Below are 23,849 nucleotides of genomic sequence, written 5' to 3'. Positions count from 1 at the left end.
TTCCATGGCTGCATTCACGCAGCAACAAAATACAGTTGTCAGTCCTGTTTTAGAGTGCTACTGTAAATACATTTATGTTCCCACATTCTGTGACCGAACTGACTCAAATCAACTGATCTTCTTGTGTAAACTACTGTCGAAACAGGACCATTTTAGAGTCACGCCTGTTAGTAAATGCAATTTTCAGTCACTGGCTGTGTGAAAGTAGCCTTTGTAATGTGATCACCAAATAACATTTCCACTAGTCCATAGCTTCTAGCTACAGGGATTTCACATTGCTTCTACCAAAAGGCAGCATCTCAAACAGACGCTGATCTCGAATGCAAGCTGCCTCGTTCTGCAGGTGGCAGCCTGACTTCATTATCACACTCGTCTGTGCGCGCATGTTTTAGAGCAGGTTCGTAGATGAAGGCTGAGATGATGCAAAGTGATCTGTGGAAGCAGCCTCTGTGCATCAGCGTCGATTGCGCGTGCATGTCATCTCTATCGTGAGGATTGCAACATGGCTTTCAGACATCAGTGGAGCAGCACTGGCGCTTTGATTCTAAACTGCATCATCAAAGCTGAATAAATAGTGTTTACAGATACATCTTCACTCTTCCAGGATCAAACAGTCCTGTGTTAACCATGTACAATCAAACATGAAGTGTCAGACAGTATTAGATAGCGATGACGACATCTGCAGACAAAGTTCAGCGCAGTAATATTGCGCTCTTTGTTTATTGCAGTTGCTTTTCACGTCGCTATACGAGGGCAGTTTTCTTCATTTTTAGCAGAAGCAGTTTTGAAGTAGTGCTCGCTGGTTAATCATCTTATCTCCATGTAATTAGGGGCTAGAGTGGCCTTCCGTGCATTTCTATTTCAATCATGCCAGAGATACCGTGAGAAACAAATAGAGAAGGGCCAAATGCGGCTCAATTACCGCACGCTAGAGAAGATCTAAAACTGTCTATTACGGCACATTTTATGGATAAACTGTTGCTGCTAACTCATAAATCCTGTGGCTCATGCGCGACACGAATCTATTAGTGCAGTTGAAAGCTCTTAGATTTTTAAAGGATATCTTTGAGATTTATCGTTGATGCCACTGTTGTTGTGTGAGCTTGTAGACGTGTGAAAACGTTTTCCCCATCTACAGATTTGTCAAAACGCTTGATTTTGATTTGGTCTTGGAAAGCTGGCTTTCCTCTCAGGAAGTGTTGTTCCTCTCCTTTTTCTGTAAACAGTGGAAAAGCGACTGGAAGAATATGTCCCAGACTCACTATTTCCACTGTAAACACTGTGCTGTTTCCATCCACAGCAGTGGCTTTCGTCTGGGTCTGCCCAAGGCCCTTTTCTAGGGAAGGATTTTCCGGGGAAGAAATTGGTTTGGAGTTTATAGCAGCATTGCTAACTGCTATCCCTACTAGGGTGTGGATGTTTGTGCAGACTGTTGCGTAGAGTTAATGTGTCCTCTGTAGAGCTGGGTACTGAGAACCTGTTCTTAATCAGATCAGGTTGCATTTTGTTTTAACTACTACCAAATAATTTTTACGACCTTTTGGTTCTGATTTGTGAATGAATTAATGATTCATATGAACCGATTCTTTTAAATGAATCAGTCAAAATTCAGTCTCAGACTTGTTTTGGAATCTGATCGATTTTAGAGTTGTTCTTAATTAACTGAATAATTGTAGTATTTTTTTCCACAAAGAAATATTTCTTTTTATAAATATGTGAAATTGGTTACATTCACATGAGATTGATTTTAGACAGTTTAGTTAAAGCTTTCTTATGGATCATTTTAGCAGGTGGATAATTGTGTTGTTTCTTTAATTTCTTAAATTCTTAATATAACAACATAACGATTTTTCCTGAATAAGTATTTAGTATTTTATCTTTCTACATTTAATTGAATTCTCCCTATTTAAAATTCTTTGTATTTCTCCCCCAGTAGCTGCAGTAGCAGAAGTGAACAGTCTTCCTCCTTTGTTCCTTACACACTGACTTGATCTTCCACTCTCTCAGCAAGTAATTAAACCATTATGTTAAGAGAAGAAGAAAAATCCCCAGTATCATATACCAGCTATCTGAGCGATAGTAGAGGTAAACCTGCATTTGAAGCCTGGAGTGCCATTTTTATTGCATCATATCAGCCGTGAAAGAGGTGCTAAGATGGACACTCTGTATCACCGCCGCGCCAAAAACTAATCTAAATGGAAAACACATTGTCTTCATTATTTTGCAAGTGCTGAAAGAACATTGTTGCCATAGTAACTGGCAGGGGAGGCCGAGGGCTGCTTCAGGGCCAGTGAATGGAGAACAGGAGAGCCCTCCCGAGCCGACTACAGAAATGGCCAGTTAGAGAGTGTAAAAGTGCTGCTCACTCATGTAATTAATTTCAAGGAGGATTGGCGTGTGGGGGGTGCCGGGACGCACGGTAACAGATTTAACATGGATACTTAGGAGCTCTTCGCCGTGAGTCAAATGGCAGCCCCGGATCATGAGAGGGAAGGACAGTATGCGGGTGTGCGGTGGGGGTCGATGAGGGAGTGTGTTTGATTAACAGCAGCGATGATGACATGCTGTTTTGCAAACATGCGGCTGAAATTGCTCGCATCCATAAAGCCGTGGCTGCCAGGCATAGCTTGAGTTTTTCTCTGGAGGATTTTTAACGAATGCCAAGAAAGCTGTTGTTTTCACGAGGTGGTATCAGACAGTGTGTGCGCGCACACACACGCACGGGCCAAATAAAGGCAGAAGAGCTTTATTAAAAAAATCATATGAGGAAACATAGCATCAGTTCATATCGCTAATGCCATGAAATCCAGACCAAATCCCTCCTGTGCGTGTATTTATCTTGTCTCATATTTTGAATACCAAAAGGATGTTCTTTTCAAGCTGTTGGCTGTAATTCTGGGAATCCTAATTACAAAGGTCTTGCCAAATGGGCGGGGCTTAACGGTTTATTTTAGCATGAACATTTGTGTCGATCAACTTGGTTGATTTAAATGGCTTTTTGCATCAACTGTAAACCGTCTAATTGGTTAGGGTAGGTGTTAGTTAATGATCTCCCGGTCGGCTAATGAGAAAGAGCTAACCAAGGTGGGCCGGGTGTCAGGGACGTGGCTCTTTTCCTAGGAGGAGGACAGTGGTGTGACCGCTAATGGCTGCTGTGCTTATGTGCAGAAGCTGTTTGTCATGGCAATTCATGTCAGGGTGTAATTGGTTTACCTGGCCGTGTGTTTTGTGAGGCTAGTCTGCATAGCTAAAAACAAATTACCCACTAGTGACCTTTCGGTTACACCAACCGCCTGGACACACTGAGGCAATCGGGTGGGGAGGAAGTAGAGAAGATGGGAGAGAGGGAGTCGGAAACAGTGTTTGAGTGCCATGATGATGCTATTTCTTGGCTCGCCGCTGTTTGAAGGAGAATGTTTGAACGAGGGATGCCTTTGGGAATATCACATGCTCGTCCCATGCTCTATTTGCCCATGCCTTGATGAAGGCGACCGCTGGTTTTAAAAAGCAGCGCCTGTGCCATGCAGCTTTGCTTGCACCACTTATCTGTCAAGAGCAGTAAAGGGAGGAAAGAGGGATGCCGTAATTCCCTACTTCCTGCATGAAGGATACAATATCCATTTTAGTGACAGCGTAGATGGGCCTCAATTTAAATCTTAATCCACGGGGCTGAGTCGCAGTCGGCCAGATTGATTCTAGCCTGCTGCGTGTATGACTGCGTGCTCCAGGCGACACTGCACAAGTTGATTTTCTTTGTGAACGTCTGACACTTTGCTGCCACCCCTCTGCATGCTCGATGTCTTCACTGGCATGTTCGGTTGACAAAAGCAGCCCTGTTTTGTTCATCTAGCCCTGTTTTGTTCATATATTTCCTCCTTGCCAGAATACACTTCCACACGAAAACTGGAGATTAATTTCTCAATTAAAGAAATTTAAGAGACCTATTGTTGGAATCTAATTTCTTTTTTAATGTAGTGTATTTAACAGTGTTAATAAGCTATCACTCTCTCTTTCTCTCTCTCTTTATATAATATATATATATATATATATATATATATATATATATATATATATATATATATTTATATTTCTCTGTGTGTGTATGTATATATATATATATATATATATATATATATATATATATATATATATATATATATATATATATATATATATATATATACAGTCTTGTTCAAAATAATAGCAGTACAATGTGACTAACCAGAATAATCAAGGTTTTTAGTATATTTTTTATTGCTACGTGGCAAACAAGTTACCAGTAGGTTCAGTAGATTGTCAGAAAACAAACAAGACCCAGCATTCATGATATGCACGCTCTTAAGGCTGTGCAATTGGGCAATTAGTTGCAAGGGGTGTGTTCAAAAAAATAGCAGTGTCTACCTTTGACTGTACAAACTCAAAACTATTTTGTACAAACATTTTTTTTTTCTGGGATTTAGCAATCCTGTGAATCACTAAACTAATATTTAGTTGTATGACCACAGTTTTTTAAAACTGCTTGACATCTGTGTGGCATGGAGTCAACCAACTTGTGGCACCTCTCAGCTGTTATTCCACTCCATGATTCTTTAACAACATTCCACAATTCATTCACATTTCTTGGTTTTGCTTCAGAAACAGCATTTTTGATATCACCCCACAAGTTCTCAATTGGATTAAGGTCTGGAGATTGGGCTGGCCACTCCATAACATTAATTTTGTTGGTTTGGAACCAAGACTTTGCCCGTTTACTAGTGTGTTTTGGGTCATTGTCTTGTTGAAACAACCATTTCAAGGGCATTCAGCATAGGGCAACATGACCTCTTCAAGTATTTTAACATATGCAAACTGATCCATGATCCCTGGTATGCGATAAATAGGCCCAACACCATAGTAGGAGAAACATGCCCATATCATGATGCTTGCACCTCCATGCTTCACTGTCTTCACTGCGTACTGTGGCTTGAATTCAGAGTTTGGGGGTCGTCTCACAAACTGCCTGTGGCCCTTGGACCCAAAAAGAACAATTTTACTCTCATCAGTCCACAAAATGTTCCTCCATTTCTCTTTAGGCCAGTTGATGTGTTCTTTGGCAAATTGTAACCTCTTCTGCACATGCCTTTTTTTTAACAGAGGGACTTTGCGGGGGATTCTTGAAAATAGATTAGCTTCACACAGACGTCTTCTAACTGTCACAGTACTTACAGGTAACTCCAGACTGTCTTTGATCATCCTGGAGGTGATCATTGGCTGAGCCTTTGCCATTCTGGTTATTCTTCTATCCATTTTGATGGTTGTCTTCCGTTTTCTTCCACGTCTCTCTGGTTTTGCTCTCCATTTTAAGGCATTGGAGATCATTTTAGCTGAACAGCCTATCATTTTTTGCACCTCTTTATAGGTTTTCCCCTCTCTAATCAACTTTTTAATCAAAGTAAGCTGTTCTTCTGAACAATGTCTTGAACGACCCATTTTCCTCAGCTTTCAAATGCATGTTCAACAAGTGTTGGCTTCATCCTTAAATAGGGGCCACCTGATTCACACCTGTTTCTTCACAAAATTGATGACCTCAGTGATTGAATGCCACACTGCTATTTTTTTGAACACACCCCTTTCAACTAATTCAACGAATTGCCAAATTGCACAGCCTTAAGAGCGTGCATATCATGAATGCTGGGTCTCATTTGTTTTCTGAGAATCTACTGAACCTACTGGTAACTTGTTTGCCACGTAGCAATAAAAAAATATACGAAAAACCTTGATTATTCTGGTTAGTCACATTGTACTGCTATTATTTTGAACAAGACTGTATATATATATATATATATATATATATATATATATATATATATTACACATTTATATATCATACACATTTAGATGTATTTCTGTATTTTAATAAAAACATTTTCTGTATTTATATATTTATGGATAATATTATATACATGACATTATATAAAATGTTAAATTAACATTTATCCACTGTCCTGATATTACAAGTATAAAAAATTTAAAGATTTATATTGTATAATATGTTCTTGAAACTTGATGACGCTGATCTTCTTGGTGAGGGTGGTTGATTTGTGTTGGCAACAATAAAAATAAATAAATTAATAAATTAAAAATCAACAGGGCAGTCCATTACTTATGCAGACAGGGTGTAGGAGATCGTGTGCTAATTGTGAGTTTGATGTCAATCAATTTCAGGTTGATCCCATTAGCTGTGCAATCTAAGTGCTTTCTAAGCAGTAAAACCTCTTTTGTAACCTTGCTGTACTCCGGTCTCTAGCCCCCAGGCAAAGTGTGCTTGTAAACAGGTGTAGCAGCTATGAGCTAGAAGCGCTGTGCCATTGATCAGTCCATTTAATTAGTGAGTGAGATAATTAAAACACTGTATTTTTAGTCAGCTGGGTTCATTGCCATATTTTTTTAAACCAATACTAAGTAGCAGAATTGCACCCTACTGACAAGTACTATTCCTGGAGACGTTTGTTTTGTTTTTTTGCTTCTAATAGTTTCTTTTCATTTAATTGGAGTTTCACACTAATTATATTTGTCTTAGAAAACTGAAGAAAACTCTGGCACAGCAGGAGTTGCCAAGCAGGAGGTCGGATGTTGGAGATTTTTGAGAAATGTTAGTATCACTTGTGAACAGTATGTAAAGGTGTGATTGTGGTTGAATCGCTTTGTTTTTCTCATCTGTAATCTTGCTGTATGAACCAGGCAAATCGCTTTTGCATAATGCACCTTTTTTAAAATCAGTTTTCATTTGGATGCAAATTTAATAACATAAGTGATACAAAACATTCGTTCAACCCACATTAGATTAGTATACTGTAGGAGTCTGAATACAGTTCTTTTATGACAATATACAGAAATATCATGGTTTCCACAAAAATATAAGGCAGCTCAGTGGTTTTCAACATTGATGATAAGCAATCTTTCTTGTGCAGAAAATCGTCAAATTAGAATGATTTCTGAAAGATCATGCAACAATGAAAACTGGAGTAATGATGGCTGAAAATTCAGTAAAATAAACTACATTAATGAACAGAATATTTTTTTTAACTGTTATTTTAAAATAGTAATATTTCTTCTATAACTATATTATTGTTATTTTTATTTATGACAGTTTATGCATTAAAGGAAACATAAGTGAGACAAATAAAATTATCTTCTGAGATCCTTCTTTGTAGATACTGGCATTAGACTTTGATAAATGCATTAATGCCTAGAACATTTGTTGAAATATGTATTATTTTTGGATCTTCTGACAGAGGGAATGAGCTCCTGTCTTTCAGTCTGAGTGAGAGCCCAGAGCCCAGTGGTAGACTGCAGTTGCTGATGTTTCAGCACATTTAGGCCAGGCCTGAAATAGACGGCTGTGGAATTTCTCAGCTTACCTATTCAGCAGTAGGAGCCCAGAGGTGTGCACCAACAGCCAAGCTGGTCTGCTGTCTACAGGGGTCGGTTTACAGCAGCCTGTCAGCTCTACTCCCAACTCATGGTCCACAAACCCAATGTTTTGTTCTGCTGAGCTCGCAGACAGAGTCATGGCTCTCGTCCTTCAGTCTGAAATACAGCCATTCACTTTTACCAGCGGTGCAGGAACGTAAATTACACTTCTTTATTTTTTTTTCTGTTATAAAAAGCTTGGCCTGGAATTCCTCCCCTCTGCTGTCACCCTAAATTAGAAATCTGACGATTTATGCATGCTTATGAAAGACTGCATTTACTCTCAATGATACCACAGAAATAATAAATTGGAGTAGTAAACTTCTAGCATTGTCATATTACCACCAAGTCTTGAGTTTTCTCTTTTTGAAGAAGTAAATTGATATATAAATGTAAGAAATCGTTTTAACTTTCACATGACAAGCATTCATCTCATGCGACTGTGCTTCTGAATCCATTTGAAGGCGTCTTTTATGCTCTGAGAGATGCTCAGAAGCTTCCTTGCCTTAATGTGCATTAGGGTCTATTTTTAGATGGGAACAGTACATAAGATTCGCAATCATGTGTCTCACTGTGACCTGATTTTTGAAGACTTACTGACCATCCATTCATAACCACAGCCTGGAGTAATGAAAAACATACAGTCAGAAACAGATGTAGAACGACAGTGTATTTTGATTGGCTTTATATCAGTGATCCACAAACTATTGTCTGTAGAGTTTTAAAGTTGAAAAACAAAACAGGAAATTCACTGTGATTTGATTCTCAGTTGATTGATTCAGTGTTGTTATTTTTTGCCAGGATTATTATTTTTATTTTTTATAGTAACTATTAATTAAATTAAGATTTTAAATTACAATTTTTATCATTACAGTTTAAATAAGTATTTGTAATTATGCTCACCAAGGCTGCATTTATTTGATAAAAAATGTAAAAAGAACAGCATTTATAATTATTTTTATTTTTTTTACAATGATGTGAAAGTCTTTACATTTAGATTTTAGAATCCTTGGTGATAAAAGTATTAATTTCTTAAAAAAAAAAAAAAATCCAATTATAATTTTCTTTACATTTTTGAATTATTTTATTTTTTGTGAGTACCTTGAGATGAATTTGTGTTTTTCTTTTTTTCAGTGAAATAGTAGTAAAACAGAATTTGGGGAAATTGTGTCTTGGTAGACATTTTCAAGAGTTTGCGGGCTGTGATGAACATTAGTTAAGATATTAGTTGTTTTGAGTTAGTTGATGGTTTCCTTTTCATTTCGGGTTGTTAATTACCTACCTGAAAATTTAGAGAACCACTGCTTTATGTTCAACGTATAATTCAGAAGGAAGTGAAGGAATGTAACAGAAGCAGGCTTTAACAGCGTGGGCTTGGGCTGGTTTACTGCTCCTGCCACTCTAACCCACTGTGAGGTGAAAACACTTCCTGGTTTATATACACAAGGCTGTCCAGGCCTGGCAGTTGGCGATCTCTGACAAATGAGAGATTCTCAGTATGAGCCAGAGGAGGGTGAGAGAAGATTGTTAGGAATGCTGGCCATGCTTTTGCTCAGTCTCACATAGACACACACACACCTACAGCCATGCTTGGCTTTGTGTTGATAAGAGCGAAGAGTACTATTTTTATTTTGTTTTTGTTTCATTTTTCCTTAGTCTTTCTTATTTAAATGTTTCCTGTTCTCAGTGTTGCATGTGTATGTATGCATATTTGTACCAAGAGCCCCTAAAGAAAAAAACTACAACAAATTCCTTGGTGAATAAATCTCATTCTGTTTGCGATCAAATCATGATTTACGTGATTTGTTGCTGTCTCTGGTTGGATGGGCTGATCGCCCCACAGACCCAGGGAGCTCTTATCTGAGATATTTGGAGTTTTTCTCCGCTCTGGTCTCGCCCTGTGCAGTGAATCAGAGATGAAGTGAGCAGACGCTGAGAAATGAGAGTGAGTTCACGAGTGAGGACCCCCACCTCCTCCCCGCCAAACGTGTTCATGGCATGATGGGATTGTCCTGGAGTATCTGGTGACACATACCTGCCATTGTAGAGACCCCTGGCAGCATACTGCTGTTCAATATTTATAGACACCAAATGCTCTCAAATATCAAATAGTTAAACAGCTGCAGACAATTTCCAAACTGGCTGCTCGTTTTGGGAAGTGCACACGCCGCAGGGATAGTTGCCAATGTAAAAGAGTTAATTTTCCTCATCAATCTCTTTTATATTGGGTAATTAATTGATTTTAAAGAGTGAATGTCGTACTTGTTTCCATGTAATGAAGTTCAGGGTGTATAAACGGACACTGTGGAGGAAAATGTCGCGATAAACCACAGTGAAATGCACAACAAAAAGAATCCACACTGACCCCAGATTAGTAGAAAAAGGTTATTATGTGTTGGTATCATGCTGTAAGCTGATGAAAAATGGCTGTCACATCCACAGCCTGGCGTCAGTAGCTCCCTTGTGAGAACTTCCCCTCAGGTGAGAAATTAAAGTGGATATTATCTGAGCAGAGGCCCAGCAGCAGATCAGTATGAGGCCAGGATCCATTTTGCTCTCTGCACACAGGAAACGCTGGGTTGACATTATTTGCAGGGCGGCCAAACTCGCCCTCTGGTAGTGATGTGCTTTTCATCACCTACTCAAGGGCAAGGTCAAACCGACTGAGGTTGTTCCGCTTCTACAGAGGTGTAAAGGAATTGTGAAGAAACGGAGCTTGTGAAGAATCAGAACGGTGAACGGTTTCTGGTGTGGGCGTTCATGAATAAATGTGTGGTTGATGAATTGTTAGTTAGCATTTTTTATAGGTAATATGTATAAGAAAAGTAATATAAATGTTGTTGATGAGAAATGGTTCCATATTCATATTGTATAAAATATTTCTCAGAACATGAAATGGATAGTTACAGTAAATTGGATTGACCGAGCATTGTTTTGTTGTTTATATGTATTGTGTTAATATTACTTACATTGTAATTGTTAATGTAAAAATTGTATATTTTGTGGTGTGTGTGTGTGTGTGTGTGTGTGTATATATATATATATATATATATATATATATATATATATATATATATATATATATATATATATATATATATATATATAGCACTGTGCAGTGGTGTTCTGAAATGAGGAAAGCCTTTTATTTAATGTAAATTCATGTCCCAGTCACATTTTCTTGCTTAAATAAACAACAAGTATACTCTCAGAAAAATAGAAAAAAAACCTTTCAATTATATTTTATATTTTTACATTAACAATGTAATCAGTATTCTATTTAATAAAGCCAAGTACAAATCTCATTAAGTTAGTGTTTTTAAGCATTTTACATCTATTCCAAAATAATGACTTCAGACAGTAACAATTTAAACAATATTCATCTATTCTTTTAAATAGTTAACTTTATTTAATTTTTTTTTTTTCATTTTTCGGATCATCATTCACAAAAAGCTGGGTAAATAGCTATTGGTCCCAGACACAGATTTACTTTTAACTTCACCAAGCTGATTACTCAAGAGGCGAGATTTATCACATGAACCAATCACAGCTGATCATAACCTGATCATAACTGAGCTTTCCCCCATTCATTCTCTTTCCCCCCCTACTAAACCCCGCCCCCGCTTTAGGGGGTCTGTTAAAACTCAATGGGCTCTGTATTTATGTGCTGTGCATCTTATTATCTGTATTAATGCATTTTAAAAATAGATTGTATTAGCTAGTATCACAAATATAATGGCTGACCAGGACAGTTTGTGGTGGGGGGTGGTCTGTCTGTACAAGTGCCCTCCCCTCTCCCATCAGCTCACAGATGGACCACACCAACCTTCTGTTTTAGCAGGGATCCCAACAGATCCGAGCTCCCAACAAATAATGAGGGAGAGAGAGACAGGTAGAGAAAGAGGAACAGAAAGAGCAAATTAAAGCGAGCGGGAAGGATGGGGACCGTGCTATTGTGGAGGATGAGGTGAGGAGAGAGGTGAAGGGACTGAAAAGCAGACTCAAGTAAGTAGCTAAGTGCCTTGTGACCAGAATGAAACAGAAAGCCTCAGGCAGATGTAAAGAGTAAAGAAGAAAAGGAGGGGATGGCAGAAAGGGAGGGGGGAAAGCGGAAAGGGGGAGTCTGTTTGAGAGTAAGAGGAAGGTAGAGTGAGTGAAAGAAATAAATAGAGAGCGTGAGAGGAAGAGAGAGAGGGAGGGCGACGGTGGGGGAAGATGGTGAGCCGGTGCAGCCGTGTTGATTGGCTTGTATGAAAACACATGACTGCAGTGGGGAGCCTCTTGCTCAGGGTGAGTGGCTTTGCTTCAGACCAAACCACATTAGATGAAATGAATCCATTCCCCGGCCTGTTAAAGGAGCACGCAGCCTGGGTTCCAGAGAGAGAGAGAGAGAGAGGAGGGGTGAATTGAGTGACAGGAGAGAATGGGGGAGAAAGAGAGGGAAAAAGGAGACATGGGGGCAGGAGGAGGCCAGTACACACACATATGGTGCTAGAGAGACTGCTGAAGAGATTACGGCACATTTTAGGTCAGGACAATAGAGAGCGGTGCAGAGCTTTACACTGTCTATCTGGACTCACATAACAAACGCTGCCTTGTGCTGTCTGCAGGGGCACTGTCCAGCTCACACACGCAAAATGGGTTCAGAGCACAAACAATATGGTTATGGGCTTGGTTGTCTTTCACTATTTGCATATTTCTCGCAGTTTTTGAGTTTTGTCTACATAAACGGTGTTGGAATTAGCTAATACAGTGTGCTTTTGGTATACAGTGGCTCTGAAAATGTAAATATGTTTTGTTTATTTTCTAAGAGAGACAACATAAGCACACTTTTCATTCAAGGTAATTCACATAGTTTTGTATAGGTTTTTAAAAGTAAGTTTGGTAAATAATGTCTATAGATAAAAGAACTCAAGGATAACTTGAGCAGAATATGGCTGATAATAGTGAAGTTAGTTGGGAGAAAAAACTTTTTGGTTTTGTTATCCAGTCAAAAATATGGGGTCAGTAAAATCTTTTTTTTTTTTTTTTTATTCAGCTAGAGTGCATTAAATAGATCATTTGATTATTGATAATAAATTAACTAATTTTTTGTAACATTATAGATTTTACAATAATAATTATAATAGATTTCTATTTCAAATGAATGCTGTTCTTTTGGGATAACTATTCATCTGAGAATACTGAAAGACACGTCATTTAAACATTTTTTAAAACGTCTAACATTAACGATAATATGAAATTTTCTTTAGCAGAAAACCACCAGCATATTATAATGATTTGCGAAGGATCGCTGCTGAAAATTCATCTTTGCATCACAAGAACGAATTACATTTTCAAATATATTAAAATGGAAAACCGTTACTTTAAATTGTAACCGATATTTCACAAGTTGTATTTCAGATCAAATAAATGTAGCCTAAGAAACTTCTTTCAAAAACATAAAAAATTAAATAAAATCTTACCAACCCCAAACTTTTGATCAGTAGCGTAAGTGTCCAAATATTTTTGGGGGGTCACTATAGGTGGCTTAGGGTTAGTTGATAGTGATCGATCTGAGTAGACTGCAGAATGTGGCACCAAACGCAGGTGCACTTGTCGCCTCTGTGCCACTCAGCTGTGGTGCTGAGACACTTCCACTGAAGGCAGTCTGATCTTTAGTATGAATTCTTTCTGAACAGCCAAGCATTTTGTGCACAGGACCTGGCTGAGATAGCTAGTTCTTCTGATCTGATTGGAAATGAACATGAGTTTTAGGAGCCGTTTTGAATGGAGGAGAACTAATTACTAGATTTGTTTGGCAGATGAGTGGCATCAAATCTTTTGGAAATTCTCAAATATCTAAAAGAAGGTGACTAGTGTTGAGCCAAGTGTATATTTTCCCCTCTTCTATAGAACATAAAAGAAGATATTTTGAAGAAAGTTTCAAATGTCACTTTTTGTGGTCATCAACATTCTTCGAAATATGTGCTTTTGAGTTTTGCAAATGACATTAGGGTAAATTGTGCCAGTTTTCATTGAACTGTCCCTTTAATGACTTCAAGATCAGTTCTGATTGGTGGTTTTACATGTGATTCAGACAGATCCTTGCTGAGTAAGTGGGAAGCTCTTGGCCAGAGAACAGACGTAATGCTGATTGAGTTGTGTAACTGTTGTCCTGTGGGCATTAACGGGACGAATGAGAAGTTTACACCAGATGAACGAGTCAAGTTGCTTTGAAAAGATCTCATGGGTGGATTTGAGCACAAGCTGTAATTATGATCATTTTTTTAAGCTTGGCCTTTTTCTTGAATTGTGTTCCAGGCTGGTATCAGTCTCTCAATCACTGTCCTTAACCCAAGAGTGCCACTGATGGTATTTATAGAGAGCTACCTTTGAAAAGGGAGCCAAGCATGAGTGGAAATGCAAAACTCACTCATGTGGTGTGTGTCTGATTATCAAGAGATAATTCTCTCTGTACAAATGAAGTTCTCTCTCTCTCTCTCTCAGCCCTCTGTCTGACCCCACCTTTCATAAGATTAAACGTCTTTCTACCATGTTTTTTTTTTATACTTCACTTCCTTACTTTTGTTTTTGTTCTGACAATATGAATTATGTCTGTTTTATATATACAGTTATATTTTTTGAGGATTGGGTTCTGTACCCTGCTGATTTTCTTTCAAATACTGGCAATTATAAAAATTTATAAAACTGATATTGGTTCATTAAAATCTATTTTAATCAAAATTTTATTATTCACCCATATCATCTTAAATGATTTTTAAAGCAGTGACATAATGAAAAATTGTAATAATTACATGTACGTTTTAATTGTTTAAAAAAGTCTTCAAAGCAACCTTGTTTTGTCCAGGAGTTGAGATATAATGTCCACCAAAAGGCAAAATAAATTCACACACGCAGAGGGAGAAACAAATCTACAATTATATTTAATTATTACTCATAGAAATAATAATAAACATAAGTAATCTAATTATTATTATATTATATGAAGAGTATTTGATCTGAGTTAACAGTTAAATGCTGTGAAATTCTTCCAGCGTGGCCAAATATCTGACTGTAAACTTTGTTTGGAATGACTCCATGGCTAGCTTCTACTTCTCTTTGAATAATGAGAACAAGAGTTTGTTTTCATTGAGGTAGTTGGTGTGTTATATAACTAGTGTTTTTCCAGCCTTCATTGCCTGAGGGGTGAGAGAGCGACAGGGAGAGAGAGAGAGAGAGAGAGATGCGTGATCAAGCTGTGTGGAGTTTTGGACCCTGTTTTAGTGCTCTTTGACGTCATAGATCAGGATGTTCAGCAGCCACTGTAAAGATGTTTTCATGTCATCATCACACTCTTGAAGCCCGTAGCTTAGAGTTTCCACACCAAACAAGAGCCATCTCATGAGAAAGAGGAGGAGAGTAAGAGCATTGTTCTCTACCGTACACTGCTGGTAGCTGGAGGTGAGAGTGACAGCAGGGTAAGGAGGGAAATAGTTAATCAATAGCCACAAGGTCAGACAGGCGAGCCTCTGGTTTGAGTGTTCTCTGTTAGTGGGTTGGAGCAGAGGATTTGTAGCGCTTGTAAAGGCTTAAAGGAACACTCAGCATTTATTTGTGGTGGTGCTGATGGTCAGGGTGACAGGACTGCAGTGTGTGTGTGTGTGTGTGTGTGTGTGTGTGAGTGTGAGAGAGAGACACCTGCTGGCCTTTCACTGGCACTGCAGCCACAACGATCCAAACCCTGTCAAATTAGTATAGAATATTTCTAGAATTGAGAAGCCAAACTGTTTAATATATGATTTGTTTAGAGAGAATATATATATATATATATATATATATATATATATATATATATATATATATATATATATATATATATATATATATATATATATATATTTATATTTTATTTTATTTTTCAAGCAATGTATAAATGAATAATTTAATTCAACAAGGATGCATTAAAATCTTACCACCCACAAACTTTTGAAAGGTTATTTAAATCTCACAAAAGATAAAGATAATTATGTGCAAGATAAATATTTCTATACTCTAGAAATATAACTTGAATCAATATTTTTATTATTTATTTTAATACAAATAGTGAAATAGAATATATATATATATATATATATATATATAAAAAGCAATCGATATATATATATATATATATATATATATATATATATATATATATATATATATATATATATATAATAAAAATTGCAGCATTTAAATCTCTTGCACATTTGCTGGAGATCTTTGGTTAAAATGGGAGCGAGTTGTGCTTTTGTGTGACTCTAGGGTTGTGATTTCAGCCCACTTCCATTATGCAGGTACCAGGTCTGTGTCGCCTCATCCGTGACTTACATGCTTAAACATTTCATGCGGGCTTAAAAAAAGCACTCTTAATACCCGTCCAGACATCACTTCCTGAAACGCACTGACTGCTTTGACATATATATGGCACTATCTAACCCTCCTGAGAGCCAGAGACTCTCCCCGTTCCTGTGAGGTATTTGAAGAGAGCTTTATCAGACCACTGCAGTGGGCGGTGGGGGAATTTTGCTGTCTGCCTATTTTTATATATATTTTTTTTCACATTTGTGCCTTGGAATTTTAAGAGTGATTTCGCTGAAGTGGCCAGATGAGAGATGAAGCCCCGACGCTCCCGTTACTCACCAATTAAACCGTCTGCATGTCAGCGCAGTGAGCCCTTGTGTTTATTTGCCAACAAATGCAACTGTAAATCAGCCCATAGTGGCTAAATTGATAACCTTGTATCCAAGGCCTGATACCTTTAACAGCGTGTAATAGACACACTGATGGGGTTCAAGCATCTGCAGAGGTCTGATTGGGGAATAATTGGTCACAGTTCTTCCTTTCAGCGCTCACACATTTTTCTGCTCCATCCTTACCGAGTTGCGCAGTTTATTTTGGAAGATCACAGTTGTACTTGTAAGAAACTGAGAGGCGTGTCCGAGTTACACTGGAGCGATTTGATCAACATGAAAAACGGATGGGATGGCTCCTCCTCACCCACTACTGGAATGTCATCTGAGCGCTCCGTGTCTTTCAGGGCCTTGTTGAGCGTGTGAGGAGATCACAGATTTGTGCTGAAGTGCTGTCCCGTTTCACTCTCAGCCTGACACACTCTTTTGTCTGTTCGTTTTTCAGAGAGAAGAACTTTAATGGCTTCCAGGTAGAGAGAAAGAGGCAGCAGTCAAGATGAACTCGATTCCTTCGATGGATAGGCACATACAGCAGACCAATGACAGGCTGCTGTGCATCAAACAGGTGAGGAGACAAGAACCACAGTGACACAATGACCGTCTGTCTGTTCATTGTTTCAGAGTGCCCCCACTGTCTCTCTGATGGCAATCTGGAGTTTTCCATTAGCTTGGCTCATATCAGGTTGTCGAATATGGCTGGAGTCTGAACCCTGTTGTCCTCCTCGGCTGTCTTCCAAGCATCCTCTATCAGCCGACGCTTGTCTGTGTGCACATAAACACATGCACACTACTTAGCCATCTAATGCAGACATGCCATAGACTTCTTTTACTTTTAAATTGAGCTAATTTTACTACTGTTCAAAAATGTGGGCACCATAAGATAAAAAAGAGAAATTTCATATTTTTATTCAGCAAGGATGCACTGAATTGATCAAGGGTAAAAATATTTAGAATGTTACAAAGATTTATATTTATAGAAGTTGTTATTTTGAACTTTCTATTCATGAAAGAATCCGGAAAAAAACTTTATTAGGGATTTTACAAGAATATTGAGCAGCACAACCATTTTCAACATATAATGTATATACATTTTTCTGTTATATTATCATTAAGGATCATGTGCCGCTGAAAACTGTAGCAGTGACTGCTGAAAATTCAGCTTTGGAATCTCAGGAATAAATAACATTTTAAAATATATTCAAATAGAAAACAGTTATTTTTAAATTGTAATGATATTTCACCATATTGCTGTTTTTTCTCAATTTCTTTTAAACAAATAAATGCAACACTTTCCTTTAAACATATTTAATTGAAATGTCCCGGTTTTAATGGAAGTACGCTCGCTCAGGGACTGAGTAAGGGACTTACTCAGTAAGATTTTACCAGAAAAGATTTTAATTTTTTTCTCATATGGTACATAAAAAAAAAAAATCTTTAAATTATCCAAATGTCAGCATTTAAGGCTATCCGCATTGTAATTAAATTAATAAGCACTAATACTGCAACTACTAAATGCAGCCTTCTTTCAAAAACATGAAAAAGTCTTACCAACCCCAAACATGAGCGGTAGTGTATAATAATGACTCATGGTTTTAAACCGTTTCTAAACCCTAAGCCCATCAGTAGGTATCAGTGCATTGAAAGTAAAGATTTGACTGATTTAATAGCACTTCAGATAATGAAAACCATTCAAATGTCCTCATGTTTCAATATATCAGAGAGGACATTCGAGAGAAAAAAAAGTTACTCACAACTGTAGTCTAACTTACACACACACGTAGGTATGACCCAAGGCTATGTCTTGTGCTTCTAGACTTTGGTAATTGCAGTGTGCTGTGTAGGTGTGACAGTTTGCATATCTCGAAACAGATTTATGGAAATATTTGACATGCCATTTTTCATGTCCGCACAGATTTCCGCTAGGCTTTGTTGTCTCTGCATCAATTAGGCAAGTCTTAGCGCTAATAAGATCATGTCTACAGCATGTAAGAATCCACTGAATTTTCTAAGCCTGTTTAATTGGTTACAAATGACACTGTTATCCCTGTTTTGCATGGAAGATTGAGTCTGATTAAAACTAAAGACAAAACGCAATCGATTGCTGCTCATTAATCATATTGATATGGCACATTTAGTGTGGCTAGAGTCATCAGTTATTAATATGTCCAGTGCCAGTGTTGTCCCAATGAGCTCAATTTAAGCAGAGACTGTGTTTGTTTTTTAATGTATACTTTATCGTTGTATGTCCACATAATATTTTAGTCAGGTGTGTTTTTTTTTTTTTTGCAACAACAGCAATAAAGTTTTGCACAGAACACAGTAGTAGTTTTGAAACGACTGTATATTTAAAACTTCCATATGTAGGCTAACTGACCTCTAGTGTCTATGGAAATGTTCTCTTGTTTGTGGCATCAATATGTCAAAAACCTGATACTCTTTCAATCTAATGGGGGTGTTTCCTTTCTTCTCTGTCTCATTTCCCTCCTTTCATCATTCTGTCATCCTGTCACTCAATCATACAGCTGCCTGTCATACAGTCTATTCTTTCCTCAACTTTACTCAGTTGGTTACAATGACGGTAGTGTAAAACATAATATCCGACCCCATGACTAACATCATCATGTTGTGATTGTAATGTCGATCAAACGGACCACTTTCTCTCTTGACTTCTTTGACTTGTGCTATCCTCATACTACCAGACTCTCGCACTGCCATCTGACTTTCATTTACAGAGCCCTTCCTTCAGAATTCCTCTGTTATCCCATCGAGGGCTTCCTCACCGCACGCTGAGCAGTCGGCAGCCAATAGCTGTCAATCACACAAAATGAGATCCTCTTGTGTCTGAGAGGAGCAGACTGACATCACAATCAACTCAAGTCGAACCGTTGCATTGAACCGAAACCCAGATCAGTTTCTCCTACAATTTAGTTTTTAGTTTTAACTGCATATTAATCAAAACATTTCAATTTACTCATATACTTGATATATATATATATATATATATTCAGAACATTAAGTAAAAGTCTGGCATCTGAGCACAGTGCCCCCCTTTTCACCATTGTATTTTTCCCTGTTTGGTGAGCTTCATTTCAATTTTACAAACTAAAACTAAAACTCTTATCGTTCACAGTGTTTGCTTTTGAATGCATGATAAACGTTTGGATGATCAGAACAATCCTCGTGGTTCATTCTCCATCAAGAACATGAGGAGGAATTTAATGACTAGAAATAATAAGTGAAACACGGCACAGCGACTCGGTTTAATTAGACAGTCTTTTCTTTTTAAGAAGAAATTATCATTCACATGGAACATGAATGCAAATTTGCTGAAGAGTATTCTGCTACTGGAGGAGGCAGTTATTCATGGTCCATGTCCCGTGTAGGACTGATGAAATGAGCTCATGCTCGGGGATTTCCTATGACAGATTAATAACTGATGAAAGAAGTTGCCCTTAAGATTTCAAGACCCTGACCTTCCTTTTTGTCTTTCGTCTGGGCAGAGTGTTGAATGTGACTGAATAATTAGAATATTTATTTCCATAAAATGTCCTAATATGACTTTTATTTTCTAAATTTAGTAGTTTTCTGTACCAGAGACAAGAAAATAGTTTTTTATTTATTCATTTTATAGTAATTGTAAAGTATTTTTATTTTAATTGTAATACTTTTGTGCGAAATTTCTAAAAAAAAAAAAAAAAATATATATATATATATATATATATATATATATATATATATATATATATATATATATATATATATATTATTCTATACAAATAGTGTAAATATAAATAAACTTTTAAAGATCAATGACTTTTCTGGCCTAGAAATCCTGTTTAAAATACCATGATGTTTCTGGGTTTCCATGTAACATTAGATGTAAATATTCTAATGGTTGTGACATTACTTCACACGGATTTTTGCTGCCTAGTTCCTATAACTGTACTGGGAGGACAGCAAGAAAAAGAGCAACATTAAATCATTGATATTGTTGTATAGATGATCAGAAGTGTAGATGTCCAGGCCTGGTCAAGCAACAAGACTTCAGTGCTTCTGGAGTGACTGATCACAACAGAGGTTCTGTTTGGACACCGCGTGCTTAGCAGGGGAAAGGTGGAGTGCTGAGATTTGGCTGCTGTTGCATTAACACCTGTGTTGCTACCCTGCCAAAAACCCTTCACTGCTGACACACGCTCTGAGTGCCCACCATCACAACAGCCAGCTTTCAATCCCCTCCTCTCGTTCCTGATAATTGTGCAGTTTGAGCCAGACACCCGCTTAAACACAACAAAGAATTGCCTCCCTCAAAACGAAGATTCTTTTCCACCAGCTTTTTGCGGCGAGAGGGGGAACATTTTCTCCCTGCATATCCCTTATGCTGTGCAGGATTTACTCAGCGGGGTTCTGCGGCAGTAGACATTGGCTCTTTGTCAGATGAGCTCTTTGTCAACACACATACACACCAAAGCCACTCATTCAAATGGTGACCTCTGCCGCCCTCGGAAGACAATGCTGCTTCCTCACTGTGAGCCAGTGAAGAGGAGGTGTCCGTCGGAGTTTAATGCTCTTCAAAGTGCGCAGTCTCCTCATCAGAGCGGCCAAACAGCGCAGAGCATTAAACGTGCAAAGGCTCTGAAGAGGGTGTACAGATTGCTCGTTTGTTTAAATTTCTTGTCATGTCTTGTGCGCCACCGGTCGCTGGAGAGTTTGGGTTGGGGGAGGGCGGTCATTAGGGTAGGATAAACAACATCGGCGCTCAATAAATAAAAAGAAAAACATAGGGAAAAGGGAATGAGCCTCTTTTCATTGAATTCTGGCACAAAGCCCCCCCTCTTGTGCTCGCCTTATTGGCCGGCCCTGCTTTACTATTGCTTTCAGAGGTGCAGATCTGTTACATCGTAGTGGACAAAAGATGATGAAGAGTCTGGATTAGGACATACCGTGGTGTTTGAGGAAGCCTTGAAGTACACTGAGGTCTTTGTCAGGAGGGTGGATCTGTCCCAGAATGCACAGCAGCGTTCAGACCAGGAGACCGAGTCAGAGGGCAGGAGGAGTTGGAGCACTTGGCCGATTGAAAATACCAAACCTTGTTGAATACTGGATGTAAATATGGCATAAAATGTTTAAGGAATATGGTATATGATTCAGAAAAGAGCAGAATCAGTTGAGTGGTTGGTTTTTTGGTTCACATGCTTTCAAATGTTTTTTTATATATATATATATATATATATATATATATATATATATATATATATATATATATATTTTTTTTTTTTTTTTTTTTTTTTTTCAGTGGGTTTTCAAGTGCTGCTCTTTTTAAAGAAATATTTTAGAATATGCTAGAACAACGTCTAAATTATATTCTCTTTTTCACATAAAATATATTTTAAATGCAGTTTTAATATGAATGTGTTAAGTAATAGCTATCTTAGTAATATTAGTAGATATGTTGATTATATTTTGTGATGTTTTAAATATATTAAGTTATATTTATAAATGTGAAGCTCAGATTTTTATTACAAAATGAAAGATAGTTGACTCCGAAATGAAAATGGTCATTTACTCACACTCTAGCTATTGCAAACATGTATGATTTTAAGTATGTTTTGGTCCCATTGACTTTCATTGTGTGGGTTTGGAATGACATGAGGGGGAATACATGATGACAGATTGCTATTTATGTGATATTTATCTCATGGTAACTTGTCATGTTGGACTATTATGGCTATGCTTTCAAAACAGTGTGATAATTGAATATATATTTTTGTGTTATTTTTTATTACAAAAAATTACGTTTTTAAGTATGCTTAATTGTTGACTTGATTTTCCCTCTAGATTTTGTAATTTTTATGATTTCTTCTCTTCAAACAGCACTTACAGAATCCGGCCAATTTCCAGACAGCGGCCACAGAGCTGCTGGACTGGTGCGGAGACCCACGAGCCTTCCAGCGGCCATTTGAGCAAAGTCTTATGGGATGCTTGACGGTAAGACAGCAGCTGCTCAAGTCTTGTCCTCATGTTAGGGGCCAGTGACGAAGGTTAAAGCAACAGTCACGCTTCATGTGTCCCTCTGCCCACCCACTGATCTCCAGTTTCTGTTCTTCCCTCCTCTAACCTCTGCCAGAGGCTGGTGTTCAAGGGTTTTATTTTTTGATCATAAGGTACCTTCTCCTAAAATACCCGAGTGATGCACTTAACTAAAACAATTTATAAATATAAATAAATGGAATGTTGGACTCTTCATGCATTTAACTGTTGCAGCTTTCCTTAAGTACTGCAGGTGGAAGGGCTATGTTTCAGTGTTGGATGACAAAACAACACTTATACTAGATGTTGCATAGTGTATAGGGCTTCATTTGGGAAATAACTCACAATTAATCTTGAGCTAATGGTTAAAGCCTTTGGAACTAAATGACAACTCTTTGCCAACAATAATGTAATTGTTCTTTAAATGGTGACCATAACCCTTTAAAACCAATACTTAAACTTCCATTAAGTTATTGATTGAATTCCTTTATAGCTTTTTTTAATTATATATATTCTTTATAAATTTTTAATGAATGAATGTACATTATTGGTCTGGAATAATTAAATATTCTTAGTGTTTTTGAAAGAAATCCCTTTAAAAAAAATCAGTTTTCAGCATTGATGATAATAATAATAATTAGAAAGTAATAATAAAAAATGTGAGCACAAGACACTTCAAAATTATTTAAAATAACTGGTAGTGTACATGCAGTTTTAAGCAGATAGTCACTAGTAAAAAGTTTTCATGATACGTTTTTGTGATTAGTCACATAGCATTGGCTCAAAACAACCTGACTTCACAACGGGGTCTCTGCACCAAGCCACTGCTTTGAGATGAATGGGAATGTTAACATACAGCTTTCTCAAGGTATTCCAAGACCACCTTGGTGCTGCTGCTGCTGCAGTTTGGTTCAGCCTCTCTCTCTGGAGTTGATGTCATGTGTGTACATGACAATGTGTCCCCAGAAACAATCTTCATACCACACACGTTCACTCCAAAAGAATGCACAGTATGTCTGTGCTGTGTATATTGTAATTAATTTGTCTGATGCGTTGCGGGTCCCTCAGAGAGCAGCGCAGAGGTTCTTCTCCCCACAGGTGAGGATGGTGGAGAGATTAAAGAACTGGGGAGATAAAAGTGTTGGCTGACAGATGTGGACATGTCTTACACATTTCCCCTCAGGCAGCAGGTAGCTCTCTGTTCTCTGCAGACCTGCATATGGAACTGTTCTTCCATTGTCTCCCAGCTGCACAATATCAGCACTCAGCCAAATGATAAATGACATCTCCAAACTGTCAGTAGCTTTAGCGATGACAACTCTCTCTGCTGTTCCATTGTCTTTTCTTGTCAACCCTGCATAGGTGCAGTACTATGGTCCTCCACTGGAAAGAAAGAAAAAAAGAAATGTCCATTTTTTTCTTACATATTATATTGCACGTCACTGGAATGATTTTTTTTTGTTTTTTGTTGAATCCCTTCATATTTTAGGCCTGTTTTCTGATAAGAGAGTTCATGTGGAAAAGGCTTATGAGAGGATGCATTTCTAAACGCCAGTGGAATCTATACCAGCCCTCGTGGCAGCAAGCCTGGCTAGGGAAGTAGGGAAATTCAAGTTTGGCAAGAGAACAGTGGCGCTGCCTGTCCAAAAAAACACA

At 37.8% G+C, this 23,849-nt stretch overlaps 1 protein-coding gene across 3 annotated transcripts in view; it reads left to right on the top strand.

Annotated features, from left to right (window-relative positions):
• Nucleotides 1-23,849, top strand: part of LOC113112540 (zinc finger MIZ domain-containing protein 1-like) — a 122,376-nt gene that overhangs the window by 70,423 nt on the left and 28,104 nt on the right. For all 3 annotated transcript variants that reach the window (XM_026278206.1, XM_026278204.1, XM_026278203.1), the window contains 2 exons: nt 16,612-16,731; nt 22,038-22,151. In XM_026278206.1, the coding sequence (XP_026133991.1) occupies nt 16,663-16,731; nt 22,038-22,151 (183 nt within the window). In that variant the 5' untranslated portion in view covers nt 16,612-16,662. The remainder of the gene's footprint in view (nt 1-16,611; nt 16,732-22,037; nt 22,152-23,849) is intronic.

This window comes from Carassius auratus, chromosome 13 (assembly GCF_003368295.1).
Source record: "Carassius auratus strain Wakin chromosome 13, ASM336829v1, whole genome shotgun sequence".
Classification (NCBI taxonomy): domain Eukaryota; kingdom Metazoa; phylum Chordata; class Actinopteri; order Cypriniformes; family Cyprinidae; genus Carassius; species Carassius auratus.
Note: the sequence above shows the minus strand (reverse complement) of the source record. Positions and strands in the feature narration are given on the sequence as shown.